This window comes from Solea solea, chromosome 9 (genome assembly GCF_958295425.1).
Source record: "Solea solea chromosome 9, fSolSol10.1, whole genome shotgun sequence".
In the NCBI taxonomy this organism is placed as follows: domain Eukaryota; kingdom Metazoa; phylum Chordata; class Actinopteri; order Pleuronectiformes; family Soleidae; genus Solea; species Solea solea.
The window spans coordinates 12337017-12360541 of NC_081142.1; the positions used below are offsets into that span (position 1 = coordinate 12337017).

A 23525-nucleotide genomic window follows, 5' to 3' on the forward strand; every position below is an offset into this window, starting at 1 on the left:
TCTGATTTGTTTTAAATTTATTAACAAAGCAACAACAACACATTTTTCAGTAAACATTGCAAGTTAACTAAAACACAGAGCTGGAAGATTCGAGCTATTGCTTAATTACTTACTTCATGTGATTTAGGCTTGTGATCACTGTGTGCTTGTGCCTTCAGTATAGTTTGTATTTACCTCTAACGGGTAATGATGTTTAATGCCTCATATAAATTAGTTGAACCTACAATTACATCTCTTATTTGGACACAAAAAGGTGCTGTGCAGCATGAATGTATGTTTGCATGGTCCTTTTCATCGCTTAGATCTTTGGATGTAACCTGAGCAATAGCTCATGTTAAACCCTCTGTCCTGTGATATCATAGTATGATGTTCCTGCATGACATACACTGGAACAAGAGGTTATTTTGGGTGCAAATGGGGAACAAAGTACATCTCTATTAAGCTTCAGAGTGAGGAAATGTAAAGCCAACTAATGCAGAATTCAACCAATCACCTTTTGCTAGAAGTGGGACATAAATATAACTGACCTTACAATGAGCCTGGGAAAGGGAACTAATGACACTGAACACTTTGAACCATGTGCCCACTGACTCACAGATGAACACGCACAAACACTATTTGACAATCCCTACTAAGACCAGGACCAAAGAATGAAACACATATTGTAGTGTGACGTAGCTGTGATGTAAAAATCTTTCTGGTTCAGCTGCCAGGAAACCACTCACTAACATCAAACCAACAACCTGAGTTGACTATAACAGGGCACCAACAATGAGTTATCAAAATAATGCATGCTGCATGATCAACACACATCAAGAAAAACAAATGCATGTGCAACATACAGCTGATGGTGCAAAGAACTCAAACACCGCAATGCAGTCTCTGCTTGGAAAGGACAGGACAGGACAGAAGAGGACATGAAGACGGGGACAGGTAGGGTTACAAAACGGACGGAAGTCAGATGGAAATTGATGCAGTGACTCTACGTACGGAGGTTGACCTCCAAGCACAAAAGTTGCGGCAGTCTGGTAAAGAGTCGCGCTCAGTCACCTCCTAAAACATTACACAGAGAAAAGAAATGTGTATTTCTTTACGCTAACAGGGTAATCAGTGATATTTTTTGAAATGGTATACACACAGGAGTCACATCCACACAAACATAAACTGACAGTTACTACAAAAAGCAAAGCCAACACAAATAGTCTTACTTCATCCCTCTTAGTCACACTCACCAGATACCAAACATAGTGGAAACGGCTGAAAATCTTCATTCTGTATGCGACTGAATCTTTGTGATCTCAATGTTTACCATAGTAGCATCTCAATGACAGTCTGGCACAAAAAGCAACGCGACTTGTCTCTCACCTCCCTCTCTACTGTGGCTCTGTACGTGCCGCTCACAACTCTCGTCACAGGTTTCGATGCTCCTCCTCCTAAGGCCTCTATAATAAGATCACCTCAACTGTGTGTGCATGTGCTGAGTTAGGGTTAGGGTTGAGTTAGAATAATCAAGTGGATTGAGCAAAGGAGCTCAGACATCAAACATTTATACTGACCTCAGTTAAACGGACGTGTACTCAACTTTTTACCCTCACTCTCTTATCCTCACGTGACATCAAATGTGTAAACAAAACGAGTCAATGTATTAAAGTAATTAAGCTTTATTTACAGGAAAACCATCACATTATATTTTTAAACTGGAGCTGTGGCTCGTGTTTGTTTTTCATGAGTTAAGACAGAAATATCTTCAGCTAAGCAGCACAACTCGCTCTCTCCTGTAGTACCACTGTGGAAGCGTTATACCCTCTACTCACAGTGCTTGTGTTAAATTATGCACACGGCAGACAGGCATACTAAACACAACCTCAGGAGTCAGGACCCCTTTCAATCCCCATGAGGATGGCAGGTTACATCGATACAAAGATAATGAGAGGGTTTTATGTGCAAACCCAAATTAAGTGGACAGTATGTATAGGAAAGACGCATAAATCAAATGAGACTAATTATAGGTCAGCAATTCTGTCTAAGGCTGAGGACTAAAAGAAATGGTCACACACTAGCAAGAGAAGAAGACACCACCACAAGTCAATAACCTCATCACCAGTGCATATTACATTGGTCGATACTAAATTTGATGAATTCATATAATTGAACTGTAGATCCTATTTCAAAATGCTGGCGTTAAAGAGCATAATATATACATTAAAATAGAGTTTGCACTTTAGCCTGCGACACCGGTAAAATGACAAGTAAAAGACACCTATATAGCACAGGTTATATAGCAAAATTAAACCACTGTTGTGTGTTATTGAATCATCTCGACAACAAATGTCGCCTTACCAAGGTCAATAAAAGAAAGAGAAAAAAAGAAACATACTTTTATTAATCCTTTTACGGAATTTCTTCTCTGCATTTAACCCATCCCAGAATTAGGAGCAGTGGGCAGCCAAACTGAGCGGCAACCCTCCGGTTACAAGCCCGGTTCCCTTTCCACTTAGCCATGACCAACCTTGCTAAGCAAGTAAATAGTAATTATACTTCTATACCTATCTCAAAACAAGTGCCATGAGGACAGGGCAGTGTGAAAAGCCCCTTGAGGGAAGGTATAACATTATCAAAGTTCACTTAGACTAAAGCATACACAAGTACAAAAGGCATAAAGGATGTGTGTTAAATGACGTGTTAAATAGCATTATATCAGGCATGTTGTCAGGTAAATCTTGTGAAAAACAAATTCAGTCCACTTCCAACGAATGGTTAGAAAAGGGTTGGAAAAGAGAAGTCTGAGCATAAAACAGAGTATAGTATCTATTCAACCATGCAGACGTAACACAAAAGTGACAGTGAGTGGAGGAAAGAGGAAGAGTAACAGCTTACCTGCAGAGCAGCCTGTAATGAGCAGCAGAAGAAAAGAGGGGCGGAAGAGAGCAGAAAGAAAGTATGTGAGCTAACAGCTAGATGAGAGGGTGCAGTAGAGGACAGAATAAAATAATATCAACTAATTTGAGCGAGAAGAGGATGAGAGTGAGTGTACAGATACCATCCCTGAACAAGAAAGACAGCAGAGAAAGACAAATATTAAAAGGGAAAAATGCAGGTACAAAAAGATTAGGAAACGAGTAAGAAACAATCTTCACTGACAACACAGACATTGAAGATCAGCAGAGACCAGCTGAGTAAAGAACTAACACATGTTGCCTGGCAGTAATGATGTTGTATGATAAAAATGATTAGAATGATCTACTATCACTATTATAATACAAAAAAAAATCTGATTTTTCTTATCAATTATTATTTGCAAAAAACTGCCCCTGATTGTAAATAACCATAACATCAGAATCATGTTATTAATATGCAATTTATTTTAAGTGTGAGTTGTTAGGAATATCATGCTTGGAGGGGTGGTAGATGGGGATGGGATCACGCTGAAACCAAATCTTGTTAGTTTAAAAAAGGGTTTCTGTTAGCTGTCAATAATAAATGGGCATGTGTGACTGAGCTCATCAACAGGGATCACATGACACCTGAGGGCAGGGTACTTCCATTCAAACAAATGACAAATGTTATGTCATTGTTACAACAAATAAAGTGTACAATAAATGGGGGAAATCAATATATTCAGCATATTAACCTCTTCATCACAAGAGCCCTTGTAATTTTGATTAGAAAGGAAACTATTTGTAAGAATTTTACCACCATAAACGAGGACTTGAATACTTCCATGCTCTTGTCAGCTAAAATGTTGTAATATTCTAGCATGGAGCAGTATGGGGGATGAGATCTTTTGGCTGTGGGGCCAATCAGTCTGGTAAAAGATCCCAGTAGAGTGCTTAGTCATGTCATATCAAATCAATGACCAAAACATAAACAAAGCTGCCTTGCCTTAGGGTTTAGTCTCAATGGACAGAGACTTAGTGCAATATGAAGGATACACACAAGAGAAGCTGAGGCTCAGAGAAGCTGGGCCATGTTGAGCACACTCTTAATCTTTCTTTATGTGCTGGACTCTTGTACAAAGTACTAAAATTTAAATTGTGTGTCTTGTAAATTTGCATGTACAATTATGGAAAAATTGGGCCATTGTGTGTGTGTGTGTGTGTGTGTGTGCGTGTGTGCGTGTGTGTGTACCTTTTGTTGGATGGTGGAATGTTTCTGCTCCATGTCTCTCTTCTCTTTGGCAGCATCCACCACCAGTTGGTCCAACTGCAAGGGACAGAACAACTGATTAGTCAAGCTTACAAAACTGCATAGTCACACATATTAAATTTAGTAACAACTCTTATTCAAAGAAAAATATGCGCTTAGTGCACTCACTAAGATTTTATCGCCCCACACAGATCTAGACAAAGTGGTCTGTATATACTGTCACAAATCCTAATGCTAGGCCGTTAAAAGCAAATGTTTCTCTATCGACTGTATATGAACGGTGTATACTAATGTGCATTATTGCTATAAGAAGGATTCCAGCAACAGTTTTTTTTCAGAGGCCACATGAAGTCAAGACCCTTTTCACTTCAGAACAAAGTGAACTGTGCAACAAAGAGACTTCATCATGTGGGAAAAGATTCTCCTCATCTCTTGGGGTAACAATGTTGTGAAGAGAGAGAGAAACAATGGATCTTTTGGGAAGAGGAGAAAGCCTTACATTTCGGCTTCAACGATGTTGTAGGAAGATGTCGCAAATGTGCCAGTTAGCCTTTACAGTGAAATTCTACTGTGCCCCTCTTTATAGTCTGTGGCTGCAATGTGACCTAAATCAGCATGTTTCAAGCCTCAACAACAAAGGGAACAGTATCCGATTTTAGGTCAATGAATGATTGAGGGGGGGGAATGTAGAATTACACAAAAATATGGGGTGAGTAGGGATCAAAGTTTTAGTCTGCAACTACATCTTAAAGTACAAGTACATTAGCTGTACAGGTTTATCTATAAGACACAGATATTTTTTAACTACCGTCACCTAAAACATGGCATGGGCTTGAAGTGTTGCATAAAGAAGGGAATTTAGAAAAAAAAAAAGAAAGAAAAAGAAATCCCTAGATCTGCAAGAAGGTATGATAGGGCTCCAAGCCTTGTCCTTTGATGTGATGTTTGCCTTTGATTTGTATGTGATGACATCAAAATAGCTAAAGAATAATAAAAATACTAAACAAAAACACTAGGTTTTCCAGGGCCGCTGTCAGCACCTTGGAGTCTAGAATAAAAGTTAATCAGGGCAGTGATTCGTGACAATCAAGGCTTATTAAAACAGGTGCTGTGTGTTTACTAAACATTGGCTGTGTTCATTATTTGTTTTTAAATGCCTGTGGTGGTTTTACAGGCAACAGTAACCACAAATGCAAGCTTGAGGACAATTATACTAAAGGGTAACAGAGAAGACATAAAATAATATAGAAGAGGACAACTTACTTATTTACTTTTATTTTCTAAGGGTGCACTGTTTTTCTTTTTTTTTTTTAACAAACCTTCATAACCAACATTTCTACTTCTACTAATAATTTCAGCAGTCTGCAACAGCCAAAGTTTGTTTAGAAAAAGTAACATGCAGCTTATTAACATCTAAGTCACTGGGCTTTGCTCCTCTAAATTCTTACGGACATGAAAACGCTGCCATCTGATATATTCAGAGAAAACAGCATTTCAGGGAGCTGGTTCTTTTGTTTAGAGAGGAAATGGGTGGGCAAAAAAGCAGCAGGCTGATAGCATCAGATGGGAAATGTTTTTCCTTGTCGTAACAAAACAACCTAGTCCAATCCAGTCCATGTTATCAATTTGCTTCCATCAGTATCTGTAAAGGTGTACGTCTCCACATATTTTATGTCATGACTCACCATACCTTTACAACTTCTGTGCAACCCCCACTGACAATCACAGCAGAGATAGAATCAGTCTCAAACATTTCATTCAGTCTGACTCGATTTGCAACCTACAAACTGACGCACCACACCACAGCCCCTTTGGTCAATCTCAGTTTCTGCTCAGATCTGTCATGTAACCATGATGACAAGCAGCGTGATTCATGGAAAAGTTACAAAATGTCCCTCTGAATGAAAATAATAATTCAACACATGTTCAACCATCAGCATCTGTGTCATAGAAAGATGCATTTGGTAGAATATCTTATATTTAGAAGCAGGCATGGAAAAAAAATTGAGGCATGATGTTGTCATGCAAACACATTCAAATAGAACTTCAGATTTCTTATCTTGGTTGGATTAAAATCATTCGACACCATTTCCTTGTTTTAGTAACTTGCTCTAAACCCTGTTGTGACTTTCTTAATCAGCTACATACAGTACCAGCTCTGTTGGTCATTTTCTACAACCACAGTATTACAGAATCCCCCTGGTTTTCAGCCTTCACTTCATATAACCACCATTTTCAAATGGCAAAACCAACCCCACTGGTAAAATTATTGTGTAAGAACACGATACTCCTATGATCCACTAGGCTCAGGTATGAAATCAGCTCTACTCATCCACCACTCACTTATATAATATCTTCTCACCTAAAACTTATTTGTACGTAAAATAAATAGGTACTCTTCTCCTGCACTCAAGTTCAACTTGGGTATTTATTTAGTATTAATATTCTCCAAGGAAAGTAAATTAATACTAAATAGCTAAAAACTGCAAAAAAGTACTAAAAAATATTACATTTTTTTGACACATGATGAAAATGAATTGTTACAGACTGTTTAGTACAGACTGCACCTTTTTAACTGACTGCTGGAGAATATTTTTTAGTATAGTAGTGGCTAGTATTCCCACGCTTCATAACTTTATATTGGTTACAGACATCAAGTCATATTTTCAGACCTGTTGACAGCTCCTCCACACCTCCCTGCACAGCCTCTCCACCTTCTTCAGCTTCATGATGGAGAGTAAAGATATAATCCCAAATCCTTTTGTTACTACTTCACACAGCTCGGCTTGTGGTCTTCCTTTCCTTCGGTTTTGTGCTACTCCAAATTCAGGGCGACAGGCTTGGGAGCCACAAAGCACAGCTATGCTTTAGTTTTTCATCAGCTTGAAACCATTCCTCTAGCTCCCTTTCCCTCTGTCTTTACAGTCTTGTCACTCTTTGTCACATAATCCATGCTTTTTCTTTCCTTCAGTTTTTGCTGAAGCCACAGGCTTACAGTCCATGCCTTTCCATTCTGATTGAATCACTTTTTGCTTAGATAAGATTACATTCCCCCCTTAGTCCTTCCTAAAATCTGCTTTTTGAAGTGGGTCCCGTCTTCCCCATCTTCTGATCCTGGCTTTGGTTCTTTCAGTCAGTTTCTTGACGGTACGGATGTTAGATGTTCCAACTTCAGAGAATGAGGGTTAGAAACCACAACCTTTTCTCCAATCCAACTTAGAGGACAGCTGTCTTGGGTCCCCTTGATCTGGTTTTCAAAGTGGTCTTTTTAATGTTGTCAAATTATAAAACACTGTTGAGTTCCTTTTGTCATTTTCTGGTTGATTCACAAGTCAGAAAAACATGTTTACAAGCTACACTCAGCTCCTCCTCGACTGCTGAATTTGTGGCTGGTCTCCTCTCTTCCTTGTCCTTCAGCTGACTATTGAAAGCGTTCTTGTTCTCATTTGGCTCTTCTACTTCCCCAGCATGTGAGCCATCAGCAACTACTTCACACCCAATGGAATCGACCTAGTGTTTCTTTGTCATGTTCGCTCAGCTGACTGTCAACAGCATGAGTCTGATTGCAGGAAAACCCTTGCCCAACCCCTGGCTGCTCTCTTCCTCATTCCCTCTCACTGCAGCAGCAGCTTCTCTGCGATAATATCTTAAAGTCACATTCAGCCCATCCTCTTACACAGAGGGAAGGCACTGTTTACACATACACCCACAGGTGGCACACACACAGAAACAAGAGGTTGTGACTAGACCTAAGATCTCTATGTACCACTACTACGTACAATTTCCGAAGGTTGATATTAGTTTTATTTAAGTCTCACATAAAATGCTTCCTCTGGTTTTCAGCCCTGAACAGAAATGTATAAATAATGACTCTCTCTCTCTGCTCCTGTGTTTTTGTATTGATACTGTGTAATATCTGGAAGTTCCGCTAATTTTCAGAATTTGCATTCAGGCAACGGGCCATTTAGATTTAAAAGCATCTTTCTGTGTAACAATGTTAGAATGTTCTTTTTGTGTGTTTTATAGCATGTACCTGTCCTCCAAGTTGCTTCATAAGAGGTTGTAATTCACTGAAGAGGTCATATCCTTGGTGGAAGAATGTCAAGTGGGCATGCATGAAGGACAGCATCTGAGGAGAAGAGAGCAATTGCTCAAAGACCCTGAAGACATGATGCATATGTCATTAGATGAGTTAAAGAAGCAGACTTACAGATTTCAATATTTCTGATCTTCTCTTGGATTGTAGCACATTAACCTGCAACAAACAAACAAACAAAAACAGAGAGAGAAGATTTTTACCAGTGACATTTGATGCTGCTTGAACATAATATATGCAGAGGAAAGCAAACATATATAATGATAACATCACATCTAAGAGACAACTGCACAGCACAGAGAGAAAGTGAGGGAAGGAAAATGAAAAATAATGGAAGATATTGAGAAAAAAAACAAAAACTAAATGAAAAGCCAAGAGAAAGAAAGCAGACAAGCATGAAATCAGTTGTACTGAAGTTGAAAAATCGCACCTTTTCCAAGAGTAATACTGAACAGTAGTTCTTAAAGATGTCACCAGGGGGAGCCCTATGTTTGACCTATGGATGCTACTGTAGTAGCCTCTCTCATCTATACTGTCCTGCATTCATTGTCTCCCTCTCTCTGCTCATTTGTGAGTGTTAGACACTCCAGAGTTTATTACCAAATGAGCTACTTGTCTAGATTAATGGTTAACGGTGCAGATACCGATAACATGGCTTATTGTGCACGCAAACTGATGCTTGAGGAATTAAATGTGACAGACAAGAAGACCTAATAAAACTTGCGGAGTCACTGTATGGGTGTGGTGGATGCATGGATGCGTTCAAAAGCAAGGAAGCTTCTAAAGTTGTTTCATCACTCTGCTTCTTTGCAATAGGATAAACAGACCCTTTCATTTACTTTTTTGTGTTCACGATGAGCATAAGAATAGAAATTAAAATCCTTGTTGTGGCCAGTCATATTTATTCTTGCAGTAGATTGCAAGGTCCTTTCTCCTAGCAACGCTAACCACACGTGTTTACGCACAGATGTAACTCCAGCTCAAGGAAGGAAGTTTACTTTTCCAACAACTAGCCCCAGCAACTGCTGCATCACAACTTTACAAGTCTCCTCTTTCTCTTGATCACAGTCAAGTTTTGACTGAAGTAGCACCTCTAACTATGGCTGTTTAACTGACAAAGTGCAAATGTGGCATCAAACACAAAAGCCACAGGCAAAATTTACGAGCATTTGGTTGGTAATTGGTTGGTAGGTTGAAGTAATTGCACACTTGTAGGACTGTGAGGACACAACATTTGGAGAAAATTTAGGCCTAAATTAGTCCCTATTTAGTCATGGCTAATTTCAGGTTTGTTGTTCATCTCATTACATTTTCATGTGTTTTTTTTCAAGCTTGAGAGCAGTCACTAAAGCAAACCTGAAATTTAGTTTAGTATTTTTTTATCCAGCTCTACGTGGCACAGCAGTGTAAAACAGGCATACTCCATTCTTAAAATGTCATGAATGCAAGTCCAGCTTACAACCTCTCTTGTTTATTTTCCTCTCCTTCTACCATCTTGCACGTCACTGTAAACTGTGCACTGTATAATTAAGCAAAAATGCCACAAAAACAATCTAAAATGAAGCTAACATCGACTGCAAACATTTCCTGCAAGCATAGCTGCACAAGTTAGATGAATTGTAAAAGTGCTGACAGCACAACACTAAATGTTGAACTTTAAAGGAGACCCATTTAAATCAGCTGTGCTAGCTGTTGGGCCTATAGATTTCCAATAAGCACACGAACAGGCAAGATAAAAAAACTAATTTCTCACAGCCATACTTCATTTTATGAGCCACTGATTATGTAGCAGGCCACTGGAAAAGACTGACAAACCTATTTTGGATTGTGCTTTTGGGTTCCTTTTCGCAATCTAATTTTGGAATGAGATGTGGCCATGAAGCATTGTCTGTTCTTTGAAGGGAGATTCAATAACAGGCCTGGCACCATCCTTATGAGACTAGGCGGCCCATAGTCATCAAGCCTACTGCAGCCAAGAGGAAAGACTAAGCTGCTGACATATTAAGTGAGATATAAGCACTTCTCACTGTCAAAGGTCATTAAATAGAGTTGAAGAGATTGAAAAAGAGTATAAGGAAGCCTATATTTATGCTTTATTTAAATAAAACATAGACATATGTAATAATAGATACGAAAAATGGAAGTCATTATTCCCTAAAAATGTGAACTTGTTAAAATTAAGAGGAACACAATCCATGTTCTGCTGAGCTGCTTAATCCACTCAGATGTGTAAAACTGAAACATTGCATGGATAAAAATGGACATTTCACATTGGACGAAACAATCAAATGCAGCTGTGGTTCATTCTTGTCTGTGCCACATCAGCATTTTTAATTCTGACTCAGCAGATTCAGGTCCATATTGAAATGTTGGCTATGGTGTGCAGCTCAGCTTTTTTATTAAAGCTTGCTGCATGTCAGCAATCTAAAACATTTTTGTATTACACCAACTCACAACATATGTTAGTGGAGAGAAAAACACTCCCTGTTTTGTTTGATTGTCTACAAAATGTTAACTAAGACTTGACATTAAAAGAATTCCAGTATGGACTCAGTTATTCTGATTATGTGCCATAACCTGGCATCCACAATTTTAGTGTAACTGTATAGTGGGAGACAAGCTGGTTAAGCTCACAAACAAGCCTCCTTCAAACACACCATCTTATGTCTGTATTCAAACTTTCAGTCCTTGATAGCAATCAGTGACTTTTTCACTAAGTCACTAGTTCACAAATAAATAAAAATTTGGAACTACATTATTTCATTGATGATAAGAATTTTCTCTAAACTGAAGTTATCCCCTGAAACCTAAATTACAAATGTACCAGTGAGAGTTTTCTTGGTAACAAACAACTTGTACAACACTGTATTTAAAATCATTGAATATTTTTGGCCAACCTGTAAGACGTAGTCGAGGACAATGTGTCGGAAGCACTTGCGTGTGGCAGTGAGGATGTTGGTGGCCTCCTCCACCTCATGCTGCTTGTTGCGAGGTGCTTGAGCATTCTTTATCAGTGCAGTCTCCTTCTCCTCACTCACTTTATCAAAATGCTTCTTTGCTTCTTTGAACTTGCGTAGGTCACTAGCAAAAAAGGAAAAGAAGTGTATTGGTAATACACAATGGTATTTACAATTGGGGAGTATAAATTGGAAATCAACAAAGACATAATACAATTGATGATCCTTAAATATTAGAGTTTTTTCAAAATTATGTTTGTTTCACTACTTATGTTGAGCCTGTTGCCAAAGTTTTGGTAATAACTAGAATACTGCAAAAATATATTAAGAGGTACAATGAAAATGTTATGCTTTGGTTTTCTAAAATGATGACAAAAGTTAAATCCGTAATTTTCTCATCATTTTTCACTATCATGTAAAATGAAAGGTAACATGTTAAACAAAGCCAAATCATTTCTAGACATGAAGCAACACAATCCAGGACAAAGGTGGAAATCTAAGGGTGAGGAAAAGGACAAAATATGAATCCTCAACTATTTTGTTCCACATGCATTTCTTGTTGTCTTTTGCTTTAGTGACATTAAGTCACATCTGATTGCTACGAGGTAGTGAATAATTCTCTCTTTGCTTTGCTGACTCTTGTGCCAAGATTAAAAACTGCTAATCCTTATAATGGAGTAGACCAGAAGCCTCCACTGTTTACTGCACTTATTGTAAACAAGCAGTCCAGAATTCAGTGTTGTATTAGCAAGTGAAAATAGGTCCAAAACTTAAGTGAAACTACAACTTAACACAGTAATGTTTTTTCATACTCTAATTTAATGATTTATTGATTTATTTATATTTATTTTTGTGGTATAATCACATGCCATGTCTAAATCATATTCACACTGAGACAACCCCCAAATTTCTTTATTTTCATAATTTTATAAGAAAGGTTTCTCTGCTCCAAATTTCCACAGTACCACCATGTGGTATCCAAGAGCAGGTTTGGGTTTTTTTCTTCTTCTTTTTTTATCTCAAGTGTGCAGTATTCTTTGCGATAAACTGATTTACAATTGTCTTAAATCCTTACATGTGCCATGTTCTCACAGCTGACACAGAAAAGTGCATTTAGGTCATTCTTTAAAACTCTCTGTGTGCTCTGAGAATAAATAAGCTTTGTTTGTCATATTCAACTCAGTTAATACTCACTCTTTGATAAATGTTTGGAGCTGGGTCTTGATTGATCTCTGGGCCTGATCAAATAATATCTGTGAAGAAAGAAAAAGACTCTATAAAAAAAGCCACTATAAAGGTTTATCAAAAAGCTGATTAACATATTCACCTTACAGACAAACACACAATTTTAACTAGTCAGCATTCAGTAACTGTGCTTAAGAGATATCGTGATAACATCACAGGGTGCAATTTGGCAAGTAATTATACAAACCAGCTGACTTTGTAAACTCCCCTCATAAAGACATAAACATGCGAAATGACGAGATTGGTTTACTCGGGGATGTGAGTCATACCCTCATTAACCTCCATGCCTCCTTAAAAACAGGCTCCCACGCAAAAGGCTTTCCTCTTCCTTACTTTTCTCTCAAAAGGGCTTCAATAGGATTTAATGGCCAGATAAGACAATATAACTAGTGTGGCTGGGAGAAGGGACCAGTGAAAAACAGATTGAGAACTGTGTTTGAGGGGATCATGTGCTGGTAGATCGCTGAGTGGTAAAAACCAATATGACAGTCAGCTGACGTGACCACAGTCTCCATCGTTGAGTCACAGGCACAGGCACTGCTGGAGGCTTTTAAAGGGACTGGTCAAAGAAACTAATTGCTGAAGACATGAAGAGATGACATTAAAGGAGAGACTTTCAAAGTGGAACAAGAGCCTACAACTCACCCTGTCTCTCTTTTCTCTGCTTTAGTACGTCTTAATAGGGTGGCTTATAGAGGACAGTTGCGTCTCCATTTTTAAATGTCACTCTGATGCTGATTAGATACTGACAACTGAGGAAACCAACATGAAATTTCAGGGAAAGAGCTGTCATATAATCAGATCTGACCTTCTGGAGAAAATTGGTGACCAAGAAAGACAAAAAACCTACATAAATTAATTCAATTAATTAATTAATTAATTAATTAATTAATTAATTGTATGAAAACTGGTAGGCAGCTTAGTGTATCAGCTGTCTAATTGATAATAAACATGTCATAAAAGGCTTACTATGACCCTGTTTGCTTCAGTGAGGTATGAATCATTATCAACAGATAAACACTCTAATTCATGGAGGACTATGAATAGATTTTATGAGACATTAAACTTCTCTGCTCTACCACTGATTTAACAAGCCTAAAGAACAATTTTTTTTCGCCTTGCGTGACAAAATATCCCAAAACTATGTTGACAAATCATGATTAAAGAAAAAAAAACTGCATTTTTTTTCCCCTTGCATCTGAACCAAAAGTCTTTCTTTTAACCACTTTTAATGGAGGGCAGTGTTTGCTATGCAGGCAAACACGTTTTCAGTAACTCTGAAACTCTGCTTCACAATTGTAAAGTAATATGAAATCTTATCTATCTCCTTTCCTCAACTCTGACAGTTAAAGAGCAGTCCTAGATTGTCAGATCAGCTGAACTTTGTCGTCACACAGCTGTCAAGATGAAAAGAAAATGTGGATAGTACATCCAATCTCACATAGCAATGATAGCATACCGTGTGATAGTTGATCATCTCCTGCAGGCTCTCGGCAAACTTTGTGAGACTGGACTGTGAAGAGAAAAGGATAGCCATGAAGGCAAAGACAGGCCGTCACTATAAGAACAGATACAAATTAAGAGGGTGAAGAAGTAGGCCGTGCAAATAATATAGGGAGGAAAATGCAAATTTCAGCCAAATGCTAAATCTCAGACATGCCCACACAGGCACACACTCTTCCATCAGATGGATACGGCTATAGTGAAACCACATTTATTTTTTTTTGGGAGACACAATAGTACTTGGGAAGGAATTCTTTTGGTTAAGTTTCTCTCAATATATATGCAGTGGCTACAGTTCTAAGGGACCTAAGGGAGAGACAGTGGACAAAGACAGACAGGAAGTTGCCTTGCCATGAAAAAAATTCATGTGAGAAAACAAAACAAAACAAAACATCTGAGATTAAATGGAAATGGACAATGCATGTTTTTAGCAAGTCTGATTGTTTTAATAAAGATTTAATTTGATATTTAAAATCACATTACTCCAGAGAGCAAACAAGGAACTGCATGTAAACAAAGAGGTAGTATAATACAGGCTTCTTCATATCTGAGAGCTAAGCCAGGTGTCAAAATGTTTCTATTATTTCATTATATTAACCAGTCCCCATAATAAAAAAAAATATTTAAGTAATAAAAGTAACAAAAGTATTAAAGACAATTATATTCTATGTTTGAGATCAAGCGATGTAGTCTTTCCCATTTACCTCAATGACCTCATCTCTGGTGGACTGCTGGGCAAGCTCCCGGATCCCACTAACAAACTGCCTGTTGGCTGCATTGTAGGCTTTCCCAGCATCAATCATCCCGATACACAACTTCACCAACTAGAGAGAAAAAGACAAATAAGAAAATGCTTATGGAAGAAAAAAAGAAAGATATGCTAGAATAAAGAAACAAAAATTATTGATGTTTGGTGCCACAAAGACAGAGAATTTTATTCTCTATTCTGAAGCCAATGTCTTGGTAATTAACAGGCACTGGGTGCAAAGATAATTCCAGGTTGTGTAAACTCACAATAAACTCTTGTCATTCTCCATCCAATCCCACATCGGAGATGACACAACCTCAATGTCCCTCAATTATCCAGTTTTAATGATTTCTTTGTTACATGGAGCAAAGAAACCAGAAAATATCCACATTTAAGAAGCTGAGAAATCAGAAAGCTTGTTTTAAGTATTAAAAAAAAACACTGACAAACTGATAAATCGATTACCAAAATAGTTGACGATTAATTTATTAATCGATTAATCGAATAATAGTGGCAGAACAAATTCTTAGTGCTTCCCTTAATGCTTGTAGATTTATTTATAATTTATTTATAATTTTGCTTGGTCTATTTACACCACTGTATTTTAACGTTGGTGATAACTTCATTTCAAGAGCTCAATATTTTCTCAGGTGAAACATGTAAAAAGTTTGAGATCCACTGAGTTATGAAAAATAGTAAATTAAAGTATTGTCCCACACACAGAATCACAACCTTACTCACAATACACACACAAACACGCCCACTCTCCTGATCCGTCTTCTCTAGAGCACAAGAGGAAGTGAAGCCAGGACTGAGTCACAGAGTCAGGGTAGGGAAGAGGGTGTGATCTGTTAGACTGTGTCCAGGAACAATGTACAGTGATCTTCTAAACTCAAGGCCTCAACTTCAGCTGCTGAACATACTCCCAGTACTGTGTGGAATGAGCACGACTATACATTACCACTCTATTGTGTGGTTAGTTTATTACTTTGGTCTAGTTAATTTGAGAACAATGAGTGAAATGAATTCTTGTGGGAATGTCATTTAAACCAGCAACAGGAAATAGCCCAAAAAAAGCTAAGAAATACTGCCATTAAAAACAGGGATTGCTGTGTAAAAGCTGGATTTGCTGAAAAAGTCAAGCATGGAAAAAAAATGAAGCCAAAACATATGGAATGGAGCTCACATGCAGCAAATCACAATCCAGCAAACAATAACAAGAAGTGTAAAAAAAAGTAATAACCAGCATGAGCATACAATAAAATCCAAGAAATACAATAAACAAAATGTGACATTTGATAAAAAAAAATTCAACTTTCAGTGTCAATTAAATATGCACAGGTAAATTAACTTTAACATCTTGTTTATTTTTCGCTATACTATTTTAAAAATAGATATACTACTACTACTCCACTTTTTACATCTACTCAGCTTTCAGAATTACTGGCAAGTCTCAAACACTGCAGTGAGTGAGATAAATGTGTTAAAATGATGTAACAGTGTAACTGATATTTCCTCATACACTTTCAAAACACATACACACGACACCCATATATTTCATAAAGTGCAAGCCAGATGCACAGTGTCTACATTAAAGGCAATCCTCTAAAAAGAAGTACATGTGTCCACTCACAGGATGGCCTCTGAAGAACCAGTTCACACGGTACGACAAATGAACAATTAGCCAATGTTTTTCATGGGTGGTACTCACTTTGTCGAGCTTGGATTCCAACTCGCACACATCCCCCTCCACTTCCTCTATAGTGGCTCTGTGGAGACAGAAAAAGGGAATTATTGAAATACACTGTAGACATGACCCAGTGCCATCAACTGCAGCAACAGTGAAATGTGTTTATATGCTTTATTAACTCAGACACTGCAGGGGAAACAGCATGTGTACAACAAACACTGTCAATATGGTTTAACATTTCAGCCACATTTATACCAGCTTCCCCATTTACCATGGGGTGCTCACTCCATACATTCCTGCTAAAACAGAAGCACATGTATCTGAAGTGTGCACTCACTAGCCACTTTATAAAAAGGTACACCTGTTCAACTGCTTGTTCATGCAAATATCTCGCCAGCCAAATCACATGGCAGCGACTCTGTTCATTTGGTCATGTAGACATGCTTAAGATGACCTGCCATGCATCAGAATGAGGAAGAAAGGTGCTTTAAGTAATTTTGAACCTGGCATAATTGTTGATGCCAGATGGGCTGGGTCGTCTTTCAGAAATGGCTGAGCTAATGGGATTTTCATGCATAACCGTCTTTAGGGATGATAGAGAATGGTCCAAAAAAGAGAAAAAAATATCCAGTGAGGTGTAGCTCTCTGGACAAAAATGTCTTGTTGATGCCAAAAGCCAGACTGGTTCAAACTGAAAGACAGGCAACACTACCTCACGGCAGAAACTCACATAAGCACATGGCACACAAAATTTACAACAGTTAATGGGATACTGCAGCAGAAGACCACACCAGTTACTTCTTAGGAGTCCTGTGAACCTAACACAGTGGCTATGTGCGAGATCATAATAAGTATCATAGTAAGAGTTAAATGTCACAATTCAGCCTCACCAAATTTCCCATATGCTACACTCATACCCTCTGAGAACTACCAACTGTAATACACGATAGTATGTACTTGTGAAGTACTGTCACTAACACATGTAGACAGACGGACACACACTCCATTAGAGGCAGCCAAACTGAGAGCTGCCATTTTGGGTAATGCCGCAGGGCTGGAGTCGGGTCTGGCACTGTGCCCTTTAAAACCTGACAAAGCAGAGCTTGAAACAGCTTGGCTCTCCACAGGATCAAGTGCCACAAGCGTCATGGGAAGAAGCTCAAAAACCTCATCATAGCACAGGCTTGGTGAATTAATCTCCCTACCCAACTTTGTGACAAATGATGGCATTGTACATGTTACGCTGTCCTTATTTCAGTCAAGGAATAAGTGGATTATCTTTTTTTAAACAACAGACAATGGAGCAATAAAGGTAATCAATTAACACAAATGCAACCACTATAAATAGTGTTGAATAGAGGTATTTTTTATTTTACATTACACAAGGACATATCAGCAGAAAAGAATGATTTCAGGTTAACCACACAACACAAGGGTAGGCTGCGTGCTATATTCAACACATTTTATTGACCTCAGGAATGAGCAAATCAAATTTGAGCTGATGTTGCACTGTGTGAGCCGTCATTATGCTGCATTTGTGGAAACACAAATGTCAAAGCAGCAACAAGCACCATGTCAAGATTAATAGTAGACAATGGGGAAAAAAATAAGGACTTTGCAAATTAATAGATAGATAGATATGACAGCAAAGAAGAAAGCAAAGACTGATTTCATTAAATACTAATCAAATGGCATGTAGTCTCACTATTACAGAATACAGATAAAAGAAAAAATAAACAAAGGAATATATCAGCTATACATGGTAAACATCCAAACAAAATGAAAGTATTCTTACATAAGAGTATACCTTGGGGAAAAGTAATTAATCAACTAAGGTATCACATTACTTTACTCATGTTTCGGAGAACAGGATTATTTATTAATTTCTTAACCTTACGTTTGTTTTTTCAACATCACTCATGTTTCAGAGAATCATGGATAATTCATTTTACCTTAAGTTTACTGCAGTCACACTTTATTAGAGTAACTCTGAGGCTTCCATCATCAGTCGTGATGAAAAACAAATAACTCTTTATCACCACAGACACAGAAACAAAACACTGCTATATTGGAGAAACACAAAGAGAAGTGTGTGGAGTTGATAGGCTTAATCAGCATCATGTGAACTCCTTTGACAACGGTTTGAATGTAACTAACATTTGTTTTTATATTAAAAAGTTACACACTACCACTTTAATAACAAGACTGAACTAATTTGTTGTACGATATGTCCCTAATATTTCAAAAACAACATTTTTAAGTGAACTTCTTGCCTCGTAGGAACAGCAACACAGAGCTGATTTCGCAATTTATTATCATCAGAATCTCCTTGCAAGCAGAAATAAAATAAGGAAGGCAGAAACAGAGTCAAAAGCAATTAAAAGCTTGGTTCTTTCACAGACATCAGCCCTGGTCAAAATCTACAGAGCATGTTATGAGCACTGTTTGTCAGTTGCTACAGGCAAAGTCCATTTATTTAATGACTGTTCTGCAAAAAGTCTCTAATGGCTGACTTCAGGAGACTGTTCTTGTTTATTTCTTTATTTATAGACAGGGCATTTTTGCTGTTACATATGCGATGACTACAAAAGCAGTGAGTGCAAACCACTATCATTGGCTCAGAAGTATTACTCTTCTGTTTTTTTTCATCATATTGTCCTTGATTAAATCACCTGATCCAACCTGCTGCTTCAGTGTAGCTACTTGGGGGCAACAAAACACCTGCTGTATTGGCAGCTCTCACATGTGAATATGGTTAAATAGGTAAAAAAAAAAAACACTGTGACTGAGCTGTCATTTTATACTGCAAAAATAATGGTTTACAAAAAAATTAGGCTGGGATATCCATATGAACGGTCAATGCCCTCCATGTGTAAACTTATGAAAGTGCTGACAGCGAACAAGAAAAGGAGGGGCCCCTCACAAAATGAAAATCTGGGCCGTTATCTCACAGCTCTGACCTTGGAACATGCCCTACCTTAGTTTAGATAATAAGGAAGAAAGGAAGCGAGTACAAGGGAATCATACTTTTCACACACATACTTACACTTTAAAAACATTTAATTCCACTGATCCTGTTACACTGCTGCTGAACCAACACTCTTTCCATACTAGCAGCTACATACCACAAGTTAGGTTTTATGTATGGTTCCCATTAGGATCCAAGGATTCTGGGAAGATTACAAAAGTAGAATTCATAATTCAAATATTCTTTGAAATACATTTGATGAATATAAAGGCTTAAATTAAAGTTGTCAGACTCTTAATAACGTGGAATTTGAGAGAATAGGGATGGGAACATTAATTGGATGAAAACAGATCCATCAGTTGCTCTTGTGGAAATTAAAAGCTTAAGCTAGAGCACTTTGAGGACAAATTCTACCCACCGAGTAACCTAAGACCACAGTTTATATGTGGTTTAATTTTAACTGCAAAATGTAGCCTATTTGTTGGTTTAACTAGCAAGAAGTCTTTGTATTTCTGCAAGTCAAACGAACAAGGATGCTCTTGGTTTGGTATTTACACTACAAGGTGCTTCAGTTGTTTCTCAGTTGAGTAGGTTTTAAAAAGATATCACATGGTTTATTCAAAACTTGAGATAAACAATGCTCAAATCTCTTCATTCCAAGTTCTTGCAACATGATAATGAAGAGGGTAAACTGTGGAGCAGAAGTTTGTTTTTAGTTTACAGATTTGATCAAAGGACACTGCACCTACATAAACTGTAATAGCACAGTAATGGGTGCACATAACTAGTTTAAATTCACTTCACTAAGTTGAGTATTAAGTCACTAAAATCATTCAGATTAAAAGGAATCAAGAGTGTGCTGATGAAATGTGCTGATGAGTGTGCTCTCTGTCAGTGGGGCCAGAAATGATCTGAATTCTCTCAGAAAATTCAAGGTCTATGCATTCAGCCGTATTTCCCAATATTCAAGAAACCCTACACTCAGACAAACTGAGATCACATTCACAAAGTGCTGTGATAACAAAAGTTATCACAACAGCACTGCATTATGGTCATAACAAAATTGCATCTCTGAAGAGCCCACATGGTGGTATAATGCAGACTAGATGATAAGAACATAGCCCAGATTCTACAGGTATATTTTTTCTCCGATTAAACATCTCATATGTAGCAGCCGCCGCCAAGCAACAGACAAACATGTGGGTTTATAAGGAGGAGATGTAATCAGTGGTGCGATGACGCTTAATTGTCAGACAAGTTTGAAAATGCTGTATTGAAAAAAAACACACATCAAATTCAAGATACAAAAGACATTTAAATTACAATTCATATTACAACCAAAATGACACACTAAAAGCCTTAATGGACACTAGTGTCCATAAAGGCTATATCACATTGGTGAGACTTTCTATTTTGAGGTGTTTTGTAACAGCATTATTACTGCATTTTGTTTTGAAACATGAAATTAAGTCCTGGATCCTGACAGCTGTAGTGGGATAAATCCACAAATCCCACAGTAGTCCACTATATTTGAAATGTCTATTTCTGTAGACAATACAACTAATTTGTTGGATACCAAAACTTCAATTTTTTTTTTTTTTCCAAGAAAATGTATCAGGTCTAATCTCATATACACATAATTAGATGTCACTTTCATGGTTCAGTCTATTCAAGCTCCTGACAAAATAACTGTCAGAGAAAAGGGTATTTAAGTGAACAAATCAATTTTCAGTCACTACAGAGTTTGATTTTGAGACAAAGCTTGGCTGGTAAGAGCAAATCGCACTGTGGAATAGCGTGTGATCACTACCTTTTCCCTACATTAAACATTATAAATTAGGGAACCATGATGTTTTGATTTTAGTACCATTTCAGTGTGAGGGTGAAGGTATAGTGCTAAATAAAGCCCATGACATAGTAGTAGAAAAGCTTCAGCAACATCAACACCAATTTCAGCATCACTAATGAAATGTTTGGATCCTAGTTCGCTTAAAGAGATGACTAAGACCACACAAAATGATCCTGATCCACAACATAAGCCAGATGGAGGAAGATTATGTTGTCACAAGCCACCTGCTTCTATAATAACAGTCTGGTAAATAAAGAATGATTATACCACACAACAGGGTTCATCATGTCTCATTACCATGTCTCTTCAATTATCACTCTACTTTATTCATGTTTTTATACCTGCTAAACTAGCACTTTAACTTTGAAATATATTGATTTGGTGAATTTTAATACACTTTCAAGCAGCTCAAAATGCTCCCTAAGGAGAAGCACAACATTTCACAAAATGCAGTACTGCAGTATATTTATACAGCCATCTTTTTCTTATGAGGTATTATTTTACTAAATAATTCAGCTACTGAAAACACACACTGCACTAAATGTGATTGTGTATGTGACGACTTGAATTGAGATTTGATTTTAAATACATAAACAAAAATGTAAATTTGCATTTACATGACTCAAAGTAGTACACTATAGAGAGAAGCAGGTGATTTGCCACACTCAACGGCACAGGTGACCTCCAAGGAAAGAGGGCTACAGGAGCTAACACTGTAAACATTAGCCAAACTACACAAACATAGTATTTTTGCTGTCCCATAAACACACCCGCATCCCACCCCACTCACCATTCATAAAACAAATGATGATGCATTTACTGGAATATCAGTTGGCTAATAAAGTTTTATCTCGAACTATGCTTTTATTGGCTTGTTGGGTAGAGATGGCACTACACTGTGTTGCCAGGTAGCTTAAGTTGTTGTAGTTACTTCAAGTAAATAATCACATAAAATTGTGTTATTTTCAAAGTGGGTGACTAAAATTCCTCCAGTTCCAACCACCACCACCACCACTTTCTGTTCCAGTTGCCCCCCACCTGTTAGTCAGCGCCATGGCTATGGAGTAATACCTTCTTTAAAAACAGAGACAGCTAATTCTTTCTTCGTGATTCCCTGACCATGATCCAAAACAAAGAGTAAAAAGACCTCTCTGGCTCTGAGTGGTTGTTGGCCTGCTGCCAACAGGCTGTGTGCACTCTGCATGCAGGATTGAAGTCGTCAAGCACTTTTGTAATTTACGCTGGAAATACAAAGGAGTCTTCAGGGGCGTGTGGCCCAAACGACTCTGTCCTTCAAAGACATAAGCTCACAGTCAAAGACCACCTGCTCCTCACTTATTTGAACTTTGCTTTTATAAGCTTTTCTACATTCTTAAGTTTTGTTTGACTGCAAATCGGTTTCAGATGGAATTTATGATCTGCTACCTATATTATAGGCTTCACTCAGTTGTTTGTGTTTGTTTGAATATAGGCAGCGCTGGGTTATGGACTTGTTTGGACAAAACAAAGTTAAATGAAGACATTACTTTGGATTTTATAAAATTTAAATGAGCACATCGCACAACTTTGTGACATTTTAGAGAAACATTATTTTTGCCCAAAGGGGGCTCACTTCAAAATGACTATAACTAATCCAATTTAGTTCCGTCGGCAGAATTTCAGAAAAAGAACTTCAGTTCTTTGGTTGTCAAAAGTTTTAAATAAAATGGAAGATGATGGTACCTTGACGTTTATAATCTCCGGTCTAATGTATAGTATCTGAGCATTGGGAACTATTATAGGTATATTCCACTGTGCTAAAATGACAGTGGTGGTCAGAGCAAACAACTGAATGTGTTACTGTGGATGGAAATCCAAAGAATAGCGTGAGCTTCAGTGCTGTGACGTAGATCCTGTAATTGTTAGGGAGTGGAGCAGTGGTGATGGGGGGGGGGGTCCTGCAGTGGATAAACCCACGACAAGCTTCAACAACATCAACTCGATGAGGTCATTACTTAAAGATAGACACTTACATAGGTTTTGGAAAATTCTGCCTGGTGTTGTAATAAATTAATATTAGAGTCAATCACACAAGTGTACATCCTCAGCATGCCTACGTCAGACACAAGCTGCAACGGAAACACATACTGAGGAGAAGCTGTGAGTCAAAACAATGCCTTATTCGGTATCTGAAGTAATAAGCATCTTGTACAAAATATTATACCTGATCAACAAAAAACTGAAACTTTGACAGTTAAAACCTAGGGTTACAACTGCTTGCAATGCAGATCTAATCTAATCTACCAAACATTTTCTCAATCAAATCATGAATCATTAAACTCCA

At 37.7% G+C, this 23525-nt stretch overlaps 1 protein-coding gene across 2 annotated transcripts in view; it reads right to left on the bottom strand.

The window, feature by feature from the left end:
- The window catches only part of LOC131465492 (arf-GAP with coiled-coil, ANK repeat and PH domain-containing protein 2-like), a 43227-nt gene that overhangs the window by 14220 nt on the left and 5482 nt on the right, over positions 1–23525 (bottom strand). For both annotated transcript variants that reach the window (XM_058638210.1, XM_058638211.1), the window contains 8 exons: positions 16407–16464; positions 14652–14771; positions 13904–13957; positions 12394–12452; positions 11140–11323; positions 8357–8401; positions 8180–8275; positions 4129–4203 (listed from right to left, as the gene is read on the bottom strand). In XM_058638210.1, coding sequence (XP_058494193.1) covers positions 4129–4203; positions 8180–8275; positions 8357–8401; positions 11140–11323; positions 12394–12452; positions 13904–13957; positions 14652–14771; positions 16407–16464 — 691 coding nt within the window. The remainder of the gene's footprint in view (positions 1–4128; positions 4204–8179; positions 8276–8356; positions 8402–11139; positions 11324–12393; positions 12453–13903; positions 13958–14651; positions 14772–16406; positions 16465–23525) is intronic.